The sequence below is a fragment of the Odocoileus virginianus genome, chromosome 4 (genome assembly GCF_023699985.2).
Source record: "Odocoileus virginianus isolate 20LAN1187 ecotype Illinois chromosome 4, Ovbor_1.2, whole genome shotgun sequence".
NCBI lineage: Eukaryota > Metazoa > Chordata > Mammalia > Artiodactyla > Cervidae > Odocoileus > Odocoileus virginianus.
Genome location: NC_069677.1, coordinates 29,689,864 through 29,703,765, shown reverse-complemented (window position 1 = coordinate 29,703,765; position 13,902 = coordinate 29,689,864). Strand labels below are relative to the sequence as shown.

The 13,902-nt window shown below is 35.2% G+C and overlaps 1 protein-coding gene across 3 annotated transcripts in view; it reads right to left on the bottom strand.

Annotated features, from left to right (window-relative positions):
- Positions 1-4,549: 4,549 nt before the first annotated feature.
- ZMAT3 (zinc finger matrin-type 3) overlaps positions 4,550-13,902 on the bottom strand; it is a 36,351-nt gene continuing 26,998 nt past the window's right edge. For 2 of the 3 annotated variants that reach the window (XM_020879162.2, XM_020879166.2), the window contains exon 6: positions 4,550-11,942. In XM_020879162.2, coding sequence (XP_020734821.1) covers positions 11,731-11,942 — 212 coding nt within the window. In that variant the 3' untranslated portion in view covers positions 4,550-11,730. The remainder of the gene's footprint in view (positions 11,943-13,902) is intronic. The other variant, XM_020879167.2, reaches the window with a different exon arrangement.

Sequence of the window (13,902 nt, the reverse complement as noted above, 5' to 3'; positions counted from 1 at the left end):
TATAGCTACATGTATTATCATTCCCTGGTACCTCAGCTGGTAAAGAATCCACCTGCAATGTGGGGAGACCTGGGTTTGATCCCTGGGTTGAGAAGATCCCCTGGAGAATGGAACAGCTACCCACTCCAGTATTCTGGCCTGGAGAATTCCATCAACTGTATAGTCCATGGGGTCACAAAAAATCGTACATGACTGAGCGACTTTCTCATGTATCATCATAGATAAATCTCAAAAACAATGATTAGAAAAAAAGAAAATGAGAGAGATATCTGCCTATTAAGATGCCATTTATATTGATTTTGAAAGCATAAACAATACTATATATTATTTATGAATAGATATGGTATTAATATAATTATGTACATGAAATAGTAAATTCAAGATGTGGATTTATCTGGGAAGGCATGAAATTAAAATTGGGAAAAGGTACAGTGGGTTTCAGCTGAATCTGTACTTTAAAATATCAGAATAAAATGTGGCAAAATGCTAGGATTTAATAGTGCTGGTGAACTGGTTGATGAGCATATGTATGTCTGTTTGGTTATCTGCTATACTTTGTATATGTGAAATAATTTTTAAAGTTTTTAATTTTTGTACACTCATGTTCATAGCAGCATTATTCACAATAGCCAAGTGGTAGAAGCAGCCCAGTGTCCATCGATAGATAAACGACAAACAAAATGTAGTATATACATACAATGAAATACTATTCAGCCCATAAAGGAAAGAAGTTCTGACATACACTACAACATGGATAAACATTGAGGACATTATGCTAAATGAAATAAGACAGTCACTAGAAGACAAATACTGCATGACTTCGCTTACACGTGGAACCTAGTCAAATTCATAAAGACAAAGTAGAATGGTGGTTGTCATGCTCAGAGGGAAGAGCATATTTTTAATGAGCTAAGGAGTTTCAGTTTGGGAAGATGAAAACAGTTCTGGAGTTGGGGGGTGATGATAATTGCACAACAATATGAATGTACTTAATGATGCCACTGAACTGTAGACTTTGAAATGGTTAAAATGATGCACTCTGTTATGTATATTTTACTACAATCTTTAAAGTTCTTTTAATTTAAACAAATCACAACTCTATATATATATCCATCAAGAAGTGAAAAGTGAAAGTGTTAGTCGCTCAGTCATGTCCAACTCTTTGCAACCCCATGGACTATAGCCCCCAAGCTCCTCTGTCCATGGGATTCTCCAGGCAAGAATACTTGAGTGGGTTGCCATTCCCTTCTCCAGGGGTTCTTCCCAATCCAGGAATCGAACCCAGGTCTTCTGCATTGTAGAAGTTTTCTTTACCATCTGAGCTACCAGGAATGTTCATCAATGGAAGACCAAAAAAAAAGAAAGAAACTTTGGAAATTATACAAGGGAACACCACATAGTCAAAAAGAACGAGATCCACACGTGCTGGTCTAGAATGACTGCCAAGGCAAATGGGTCACTGGAAAAAGTGTATGGAATGCCACCATTCATACTACATAGCATATCTCTAGAAAAAATATCTAAGAAATTGGTAACTGCGATCACTTCTGGGGGAGGAAACAGGGGAGCATGAGTCTAGGGGTGACATTAGGACTTACCTATTCAAAAAACTCAACTGATTTTTCTTTTTTTAAAACCGGTTTTTCAATGATCAATTCTCTAAATTATCCATATGACCAAGAGGGATGAAATTAAATAACTGGAATTCACACCTAATACCCCAACTCTAAGTAGTTGAATTTTAGAGAGGTTAGGTAGCATGCCCAAGAGCATGCAGGTGACAGAACTGGCTAGTTATCTTAGCATGCACTTATTCTAAGGATGCGAAATATTTCATAAAAGACTTTAAAGTATGTCTCTGTACTGCTAGTTTATTGAGGCAGAAAACAATATGTTCTCCAAAACAAATTATGTTTGGGAAAGCCTTAGTACCATGTAGTTTAGTTTGTATATTGTCAGCATGATTTACACATCTGGTAACATTTGCCCTGTACCTAATTTTTAAAATTTTTCAACAATCTTGTTTAATGAGAGGTTTTTCTAGTCCTTTCCTTCCAGACTTTTGTTGACTATCATTTGAACAGTTTCCATGCTTGTTTTTCACAAACCCAAAAATGTGTGAATGATGGATTCTTTAAAGCAAAATAGACATTTTTAAGAACATCATAAATTCATACACATGGGTGCATACAGGGGCTCCCCTGGTGGCTCAGACGGTAAAGAATGTGCCTGCGATGCAGGAGACCCAGCTTCAGGCCCTGGGTTGGGAAGATCCCCTGGAGGAGGCATGGCAACTCACTCCAGCATTCTTGCCTGGAGAATCCCATGGGCAGAGGAGCCTGGCAGGCTCCATGGGGTCACAGAGTCGGACACAACTAAGTGACTAACACTTTCACTTTTCACGTACGCAAATGCATACAAAACATATATCCTGAATGCAGATCTGCCACCTTCCTCACTCTGCACACTTTGGCAGCAAAAGCTGTGAAAGAATACTCTCAGGATCTCCCAAAGACCTACCTGCCTTTGGTTTATTTACAGATAAAAACTCCTTCCCACTACTGCTGCTGCTGCTAAGTCGTGTCAGTCGTGTCCGACTCAGTGCAACCCCACAGACGACAGCCCACCAGGCTCCCCCGTCCCTGGGATTCTCCAGGCAAGAACACTGGAGTGGGTTGCCGTTTCCTTCTCCACCACTAGGTGGTTTTTAAGCCAGAGATCCTTCTTCAAAGGTAGTGTACCAACCACATTCAAACGGCTAACTATAAGATTTAGAGAGGCCACAGGGTGGCAGTAGATACCTTTGGTCAAAGTCCATAACCTAGTAAGCTATTTCTAGAAAACAGAGATAGAAAAGAGCCTCCGGCATCAGCAAAGATTAAAAACTGAAGCTAATATGAAAGACATCTTGCTCCTGTCTGGAGGGATGGCTGCCAGCCAAAACACATTTGAAACTCTAATTATATACTTAAAGACTTATCCAAAATGCCAGGCAGAAGTTATAGACTGCCTGTGGAGGAGCATATTTCTTCCAGTGGCAAATTTCCATCTGTTCCTTTGGACATACTTCATTACAACTATTTGATCATCTTGAAACATATTTCCATCTACTCCTCCCTAATACACATCTCTCTGTCTCTCTCGCACAAAATAGAGTATATTTTTAGGTAAATTTTTTCCTCGTAAAGGGTAAGAACTCATAATATCTCAATTCAATTATATTTATACTTCAAAATAGTTACTTGCCTTTATTTTTTTTGCAGTTCCCAATTTTCAACAGTTTATGAATATCTCACAAGAAGAACAAAACTCAGTGGGTTAATCCTCACCTCAGATGACAAAAATCTTAAAACATCACAAAAAGATCTATTTCTGATCTTAACACTCTTATATCAATTCATAATAGACTGGGCAAGTTTAGTGTCTGTCTTTTCCATACAAGTAATTTGAAAAGATAAGACCCAGTGTTTGACCTTGAATAGATTTTCAGCAAACAAATAAGCCTTAGAAATGCCTGAAGAAAGAAAATCTGACAAGCTCAAGTGGTTTAAAACTATTTTTATGTTCATTATCATGACTTTAAGCTAAAAATCTGTTGGAGATGATTTAATAAACTGTGCTGATGCCTTGAGTATTTTACAATACAGATAAATTCAATGAGATCTGTTCTTTTCATTCAGAAACATTTTTTTGTGCAGACACAAGAATTTTTCCCACGACAGTAAGTGTATGTGTCTAGCATTCCGATTAAACAAAGCACAACAGCATCTTCCAGGTCTCTAACCTTTTTAAAATGAGCATTTAAACTGAAAAGCACATTGCATCCTGTCAACCAGTGTGCTTCAAAGACCATACCTCAATAATACATTGTTTATATAAGCTGATTATATTTGCAAAAGTATTTTATATATGAACACCCAAAAGATGATTGTGCATATTTGCCTCTTAATATGTGTTTACTTCCAGAAGCAACAGTTATGGTCCTGCTAAGCAACTTTTCTCAGAATTTGAAGGAAAGATTAAACTTAAATCTAAAAATTAAACCTATCAATAAAATTGAGAACTTGCTCCAATTGAGCGAGGCGAACTCCAGCAATGGGAGAATGGGTTAGTGTGGGCAGCAGGGTCAACTCGACCGCACACCCAAGCAGGTGGCAATATACTCTGTGTGAGTTCAAGAAAAAAGCTGTGGACTGTGGCTCAGTTATGTCTGCTGACTCTTTGCGACCCCATAGACTGGAGCCCGCCAGACTCCTCTGTCCATGGGATTTCCCAGGCAAGAATACTGGAGTGGATTGACACTTCCTTCTCCAGCGAATTTTCCCAAGCCAGGGATCAAACCAGCGTCTCCTGCAAGTCTCTTGCATTGGAGGCATACCCTTTACCACAGAGCCACTGCGGAAGCCCCATGAGTTCTAGAAGCAGGTGGCAAATGACATGCAGACAGATAAAAGGTGACTCCTCAGCCATCAACCATCTGCATCAAAAATAACACCTCAGCACCAACAATGGGCCTTCTTTCTTTGATCCCCAACTCACAACCAAACGATTTGCAGACAAGACTCGGAAACTCTTTTATTAAATTGAACACAAAATGACTGTTATAATAACGTCAAGCCTTTATCAGAAATCAGTACATAAATGAGGATACACAGCCAAAATGAGCCATCAACAGAAGCAGTGTAAATTTTAAATAACTTTCAAGATTCTCTATTCAATATGCTTAAGAAAATAAAACCAAAAGAGCAATTTCGATTTCACAGTTCACAGTTGATTGGCTTCAATCCCAAGACATTTTTGCCATTTATGTGGCCTCAGAACACAGATTTCCAAAGTGGTGACTGGCACAAAGCCCCAGCAGCATACACAGATGTTAAATCCCTGTATGACATTTAGGGGAAATTGTAGGAAACAAACCCAATTTCATACAGTTCTGGCAGGCATTTTTTAGCTATATCCTTTACCAGAAACATCATTCTAGGGAAACAGTAAAAGCAATTTTAAAAGTTTGCCATGCCATTAAATGAAGGGTTGTAAAGTTTCCCTTGGCTCCACAATTTTATTCTCTAATTTAAAACAATGAGCTAAAATGCAACATTAACAGTGAAAGTAAAACCAGTTTTGCTTCTGGATCTAGAGCATACATCCAAGAGAGGCAACTTATTGTCTTAGCAGACATACGGAATGCTTTAGAGCAGAGTCTGCCACACTCTAGTAAGGCATTTCAAAGCAGACACCCCATATCCAAACTAAATTATTATGGTCAGCTGAGGATACCACAAGGTGGACACCAATTAACACAGAATCAACATGAAATTCTTAAAAAATGACACACATTTACAAAACCACAGGAAGATGCTCAAGTACCAAAAGAAGGTAAAACAATGACCAGCCACTCTAAAAGTTTTGTTCCTGTAAATGCCAGATTTTCAGAATAGAAACAAACCACTTCATATGTGCTTTGCACTAGGATAATATTGTTCATCCGGACACATGGGGTTACTTTTCCTTAAAAAAATATATCATGTAGAGAATATACATATAATCAGTGATATAGAACATTTTCACTAGTGAGGGGGTCACTTAAGCACTTACACAGAAAGAGTTATGAGTGAATCATGAAGGTTATGTAAATGTGAAAGGAAATCTGATAAAACCTGTATTTTTAGTATTCAACAGCAAAGTGTGATTTTTAGCAGTTTTTGACTTAATGAGAAACTATGACCATGGAAAAATCTTTTAAGTTCAAAGAATTGTAAAATGTCCAAAAAACAAAAGTCTAATTAGTAAAAATAGATAGTTTCATTTCAAGCGCCCTAAAGGGAGAGTTTATTTTGAAAGCCATGAATTTTATCAAAGAGCACAAGAATATGAATCCAGGATATCAAAACTTCAGTTCTGACTTACCCACTGAATCTTCATAATCTGCAAGAAGTCACTTAAATTCTTCTGATTTTGTCCACAAAATAATTGGCATAAAAATAAAGGCATATGTCAATACTTTTTTCCTAAACAGTACTAGAGTAAAGCTAAATATGGTTACTAAGGCTTACAATTTCAACAACTCATTGTACAGTACAATCATTTTTAATCCTGCTAATTATGGCTAAGAGAAAGCAAGGGCAGTTACAATTCTCAGGGAATTCAAAGGCTTTAGATAAACTAATGGTTTCAACTTTCTAAACTACTCCATCTGTTCTTCTAGAGTTGTTTTAAACAGCTAATCATCTGTGGGGTTGACCCTTATGCCTCTCTATTCTCTGGTAGAACAGGTGAAAATAGTAAAGGGAGAAATGATACCATGGAGAAAAAAGCAGCAGTAGATTGAAATGAGGTATAAGCTGATTTAATAAACCCCAATCAGTAATTTACAGTTTTCTAAAGAAGCTGCATAGTTGAGCAAACATACATCATAAAAACAGGGATAAAGAAAAAATTCTTATCATGAAGCTTTAAAATGTATGACAATTAAGCAATAAAATGACCAACACCAAAAAACTTCAGTTTGAAAAGGAGTTGTCTTCCCTCACTCTAAGCATATACAAAAACAGAAACAAGGCTGAAGTCCACAGGAGAAAAAGACATGTTAACTGGCTCAGGTTATCAACTTCATACACTGAATGTAAATATGTAAACAGATATTAAACTATAGTTAATTATGCCTATGCTGAATTGTTTAGGGAAGTATCTGAAATTTACACTAAAATGTATATTTTTTTAAAACTCCATTGTTCAACGGATAAACAGAGGGACAGACAAATATATGGTAATATAAGTACTGGAAAATGTTAACAGTAGAATCTAGTGCTAATATACTGTAAAATTCGTTAACTTTAAGGTACTTTTAAAATTTCTCATAATAAACTGTCAAGAAAAATGTTAGTATTTCTGCAGCAAAATTAATTAGCAGTGCGTTTTAGAGACTCAAAGAGTACAGGCAATTTAGAATTTTAAATTCATTGAAGTAAGAAAAATTTTACTTTAAAACATCTTGAACCTGATTTGTCAAGGTACCTATTTTAAATGTAGAGATGAATTATAACAGCACAATGAATAAGTATTATGCATGACAGTCTTCACACACTTCATGTGCAAATACATAATCTGTCCTCTCTACAGTACTAGATAAGACAGTATTTGAAAATGATACTGGAATAAAGTTTTTCCAAACATCAATTTCAAGCTCTTCCCAATCCATCACACTATCGATCACTAAATATAAATGCAATGCAGATCAAAGTGGAAAAAAAAAATCAATGACCGTTGCCAGCCTTGGACAACTGGATTCATTTTCAGGATATATGGTTCCTGATCAGTTATCATACAGTTTTACTCAATATCAAATTGAGATTGCACAAATAAAAAAAAAAAAAGATGCAGAACACAGAATTCACACAAAGCTTTGTTACTCCAATTTCCTATTTTATGCATTGTGACTAATGGCAATAATTCTATCATCTCTTCTTTCTGTGAAATGCTAAAACTTGCTAAAGGCACTCATAATCTGGGCTTAACAAAGACAGGGTCACATGGGACCATAAGCCAGTATTTTTTTGGTAGCTACCCAGAAAGGGAGTTGATAAATGATCCTCCCATTCGTAGCGGGAAGACAAAGTCAAACAGCTATCAGTAGAAATGTCGTATGAGAAGCTATTTACACAGCTATTTGTCCATTCAGTAAGAATGATAGTAATAGCTCACAATGACAAGGGTCCACCACCAAAAACATTAAAGCAACAAGACATTCTATATGATGCATGAAACTTCTAAATGGTTATTTGGCTGGTTGAAAAAAGAAAAGCCAGCAAGATGGAATCTTTTTAGAGTATCTGTTCAAAAGCCTGCATTAAACTTTTACCTATACTGACAAACCATTTCTCTACTTCTAAAGCAACTCTGCTGTCTTTCGTATATGCCACACCAACTGTTTTGGAAGGTCCTTCCAGACTGTGTTCTGACAGTGAGGAAACAAAACAGATTAGGTTTCAAATCCATCACTCCTAGGCCTCTCTGTAGAGACATTATGCAGAACAGTTACATGTCTGCCCTGACTCAAGGGGGACTCGTTTCAATGGGTCACTGAACAGTCCTCCAACTGTTGTTGTTCATAGTCCCCACTGATTCAGGAGTGAGGGAATCATTAATACCACCATTAATCCTTCAAGTCTATCTACAGAGGAAGACTTAATCAGATGTATAATATATATGTATATACACATACATGTGTATATATATATATATTTAATCCTAGTTCAAAGTATAGATACAAGCAAGTACATCAGTATTGTAGAACAGCTCTATAAAATAAGGTGGATGATCTCATGCTTTCCTTTCAGCTGTTAAAGTTAGAGGAACATGGAGATGATCTCAGACAGCCATGATTTTTCATTCAATCTCAGGGTTTCAAAAAATTCTAAATGGTTTTCTAAGTTTATCAACTCAAGAAAAGGGGCAACAGTGAGGAAGAATTGGAGGAAGTTTTTGCAAATGGTATAGGGCAATTATTCACCTTGCAGATTTCAGTGCAATAAGAGACAAATAGACACACGTCATAAACAACATGCACATATTTACAAGTTGTGATACATGACATACAAAGACAAAACCAACAAAACATTTTCTCTTCAATGTGGAGTTGAAAGGATCACATGGCACACTCAGCTCTGTAGCTGAATATTCTTGAAAAAACACTTCGAAGACATAAGCAATCTAATCTTTTAATTGGAACACCAAAATTTTTCCTTTACATCTTCTTGCCCTCAATATTTTGGAAGAGTTTCTAATTCTTATCTTCAACATTGATTTCTGAATGACAACTTACATGGAGATATTCACAGAGAAGAGGCTTGGATGCTCTGAGTTCTTGCAGATCTAGAACTAGGATCTACATATTTGACTAGAGGTTTCCCACTGGTTAGGCCTCTGTCCATCCTTGTATACAGTACATAAAAAGATATTAATGTGATTCCTGGGGAGCACAGGGTGCAAATTCTAAAGGATATTACAGAGCAGGACCTGATTTTACTAAATGAAACTGACAGAGATCACATATCACTGACTGCAGTACTAACAACAGCTTTCTTTGACAGGAAAAAAAACCCAACACTGTCCGTAAGGAATGCATGAGCATGAGAAACTGTACCATGCAGAGGTATATTTACCTAGGCATTTCCTCTGTCACCATTTGTTTCGCCTATGGAACACAGGAGAATATTGCAAGGTAACAAGCCCAAAACAACCCACTGTCATAGAGATATGCGATTCTTTTTTTGAACGTGTATGTAATCTTTATAATCATGGAAGTTATTTATCAACTGCCTAGAGTTTGGAAAGTAAGGAGCAAACCCAGCTATTGTAGGCAATATGGTTTCTAAGGTGTCATATAAAGCAAACATCAGTCTTTTTTAGTGCAAAGAAATAGAACAAGTAAGAAACAACACTATAAATCTAACTTTTTTCTTTAAAAGAAAATGCATTTATGCATTCATAACATCCATTAAGGGCACTGAGAGACTAGAAACCTGAATATGCAAGGCCAGGAAAAACACCAAGGCCTTAAGTCCACTGCTATTACATATATAAAATGAAATTTTTAAGTGGGAAGAGTAGAGAAGATCCTTTCATTAGTTTTATCTGCAAAGAAAAAACTGAAAGTGGATGAATGCCACTTGTATAAAATGTAAATTCTTATCCACAATCTTTTACTGTTATCTAAGGATTCAATGAAATCTTCTCTATGGTATCACATAAAACTATACATACATAGGTTTATATATGTGTGTGTGTGTATATAACTACATATATATACACACATACATATACATGTGTATACATACATGTAGTCACACACAGAGAGGGAAATGAATTTTTAAATAATCGTAGAACCATGTGGCCAGCACTTTCATATTAAAATCTACCAAAAAATTACACTTAGCAGCAAAGAGTAACCTACTAACCAATAAGAGAAGCTCTAAACTGCCCTAAAATAATCAATTATACTTTATAACTTACTGCAAAAAAGTGTTATTATACTGATTCACAGGTCCAGACAGCACTTCAACAGAAGATTATTTCATTCTTCTGTTTCTGGGAGAAAATAAAATTACTAAATAATTCTCCTTTTCAAAAAAACCATGACTTCAACAGAAGGGTAACTTGATAGTGTACCAGAGAGTGTACCAGTATCACAAAACTTAATTTTAAATATGGGTCTAGATAATTCAAAAATTGTTCAGAAGTACTAAAGGAATGGAATGATGATTATTTTCCTTCTCCTTATCTCTTTGCCTACCGAATTTTTAAGGAAAAATAGGAGTTTTATTTTTAATTAGTAATATAAGCAATCAAAAAGTGAATTTATCATAGTGCAAAGATATTGCTCAATATAAACTTCTATGAACATGGCCTTTCAAAAGCAGTATGGATGAGCACCCATCTTATCCATGTAAATATAGTAAATAAGTAAAATACAGTGAGTGAAAGTTCATAGAATCCTCCATTGGTTAATCTAGACAAAACACTAGAGCTTCTCATTTTAAAAACAAAAAGCAAAAATAATAATACTGTTCTAATTATCAGATATGAAAGTAATCTATATTTTTATTAATCTATATCTTCAAGGAAGCTGAATTGTAAAGAATAATGCCAAAGTTCAGGTATTTTTCTATTGGAAATGATACTAAAATTGATTAACTGTTTTAAAAAAAATTTTCTTTCTTGGAAATAGTAAAGTAGTGATATTCTTCAGGACAGTCTACAAATTAGCAAGACAAAAAAGAACGTAAGTAAAATGTAAAGATCCATTTATGTAAAAAGTCTATCAAAACAAATATCAAGGGTTCTGAACTTACGGTTGAGACCATCACATAAGTGCATGTTATTATCATGAAGTAACTCTAGGTTGAAAAATCAAACACATTTCATTTCCCAACACCAGCTGAGAAAAATATATTTTTAAACAATCATATCTATCCTAAACTCATTGGATATTCAAATATGGGGCTTGGAAAACCTACAACGCCATTCTGGGGCGTGAAAATGAGCTAATTGGATAAGCTAAATCAACTGAAGGAGAAAAAAAAGGGAGAAAAGGTGAATTTAAAAGTGTGAAATTCACAACTGAAAATCAAGTTTCACTATCTGGAAGTACACAAACACATTAGAAGTGTCTGAATCCAAGAAAACCTGCATTTCAATAAGGAAGGGACATGATAAACAGAAAACACTACTCTGGGCAAGATTCTAATGCAGTTTACATAGGATATCCTACTGACAATTCATTGAGTTGAGATGGTAAATCCAAAGAAACCTTGGGAAACTAAAATCTTTGCTTACCTGCTTTTACTGTGATCTGAAGCAAAAACTCGATAAAATTATTTAACAATACATAACACTAACACTGTAAAAGAATATGAAGTTTTTAAATAGTTAAAGCTCTAAGTGGTCAGGCTACTAGTTGACCAGAACTTGGTCAAGATAAAAAGGTCTGTCTCATGGGGTAGGTCGGTCACAGGCTTTAAGCACTTCAACACAACTGACCTGAAAAAGCATCATGACTTAAGCACGTTCTTTTCCTTCCCCAATTCTGACACCTTATGGTACCACTGCAGGTTATGTGTATTAACATCAAGCAGAGGAATGTACTCATATCGAAAGAACCACAAAGCAGGGCATGTTGACAGAAGGCGAGCAACAGGCAGGACAAGCTGCTCTATCTGAATATGACAATCACTATACGTAGCCCAGATTCTCCATCTCATTCCTGTACCGCTGTTCAGACACCTTGCTTTTATGTTGCTTGCTCTCTAAATGCTGCCGGAATTCCACCTCTTCGCCAGCCCCGACATTGCACATGGAGCAGTAAAACTGGCCACTTGGAGTAACGCACATGGCCAGATCACGTGGAATTCTCTGCCGAGAGCGGGGATTGAAGTAAGGACCTGCTGAAGCAAAGAGACAAAGGTAATATATTCACTTCGAAATACTCACTAAGCGAATGATGGTCTGACCAATTATCACTGTAATTTGTAATTCTAAGCTCAAACCCTAGTTTGAAAAAAATGGGAAGTTAATGGGTTTTTTAAAATTACAATTTTATACAGGTTCAGTCTGAAAAGCTAAAATGATTCCTCCAACTATTGTCAGAAATGTTACTGCAGAGCCAAATCCACACTCTAAATAGCAATGTCTCTAAAAAGTGAATGTAATTTTAGAAATACTTTCATTTCTAAGCATTATATCAAAAGTTATGTCATTATGCTACTACTTTAATCCAAAAATTCTACTTCTAAGAATTTCACTAAGAAAATGTTGAGAATTTTTGTATAGAGATTTATGAGGACATTTATTTAACTAGAGTTTACAAAAGATTTTTTGGGAGGGTAAGGATAAAGGAAAGATCCAAACACACAACTCAAAAAAATCTTAGTAATGAATGTAATGAAAAACTAGTCACTAAAAACAATGCTATAGAAAACTCTATAATTACAATATTTGATTATAATATGCTACTACATTAAATAAGAATATCACAAAATATGATCACATTTCCATTTTACAGAATACACACAAAAATGTTGGTAGAATTATTGATAATTTTATTTTTTATATAACTGACTTAAGTTGGACCATTAGCTCAATGCTTTACTGCTTTCCTACTATAATAATAAACATTTAAGGCTTTTCTCAAAATGTTACTTTGACTACATGCTACAAATTTTGATACATTTTTATTACAATTTGATTCTAAGAATGTTCAATCACCAGTATGATTTTTTCTTTGGCGAGAGAGTTATTTAGAAATGTTTAAAAACTTCCAAACACATAAAAATTTTGTGTTTTTCTATGATTGACATCTCATTTACTTGTACTCTGATCCAAGAACATAGGTCTAAATGGCCTTCTGTCATAAAGGGTTTTGTTTTTTTTAAAAATCTAATGCTAAGACAGCTATTTTAGCTTCCTTCATTTCAACTGAATATTTTCTATCTAATCTTACAATTTTCTTTTTCACTGGGACTTTAAGTTTACATTTACTGCAACAATGATATATGTTTCAGACTTTCGTGAGACTTATTACATTGTGTTCTATATGTCCCTTTTTTCTATGCTTCTCTTGCCTTTCTAATCAGTTTGTTGCTGTTTGTTTTACTGTTCACAAGAGTGACCTCTGCTCATATATGTGTGCACTGGAGGCTGGGGTAGGGAAGGATGAAGGACTACTCTCCCTACTGAAGATGATCAGAAAATGCAGAAAATATTCCTATCAACTAGTAATTCTGAACTAAAAGTATGTATCAATCACCAAGGAAGCATTTGCAAAACACACACATGTCTGAGTCCCACTCTAAATTTACTGACTGAAAATCTCTAAGTCATGGTTCAACTATGTGTATTTTATAAAAACTCCCCAGATAATCTGAGTCACTCCCCTGGTTAAACACCAGTGCTATCATTTTTATTTTCCCTAATAACTGGGGATTTAATGTGGTGCAGCTTGAAACCAAATATTTCATTTTTATACTACATTTAAATGTATCAGCTGGCAAACACCAGAAGTAACATAAAGGCACTAAGATAAGACACTTTAAAACACAGACTCGGTTATGTGAAATTCTTGTAAAGCAAGTATACTTCAACTTTTTAAAAAGTTGCATTTTGGGTCTTAGAACCCAAGGATGTATCACCTTTCCATTTAACTCATTTCTTATTCTTGGTTCTTTGAAATAAAGTCATTTTCTTGATGTAAAAAAAATTAAATAAAATCAAAATAAATAATACACTAAATAGGAAATAAATAAATAAGACCTGAAATAAACACCAGCTTGAAAAGCCACTAGACCAATTCCACAAAACAAAAGTTAATCCCAAATTCTCAGGGCTATCTATTACCATTAAAGGAAA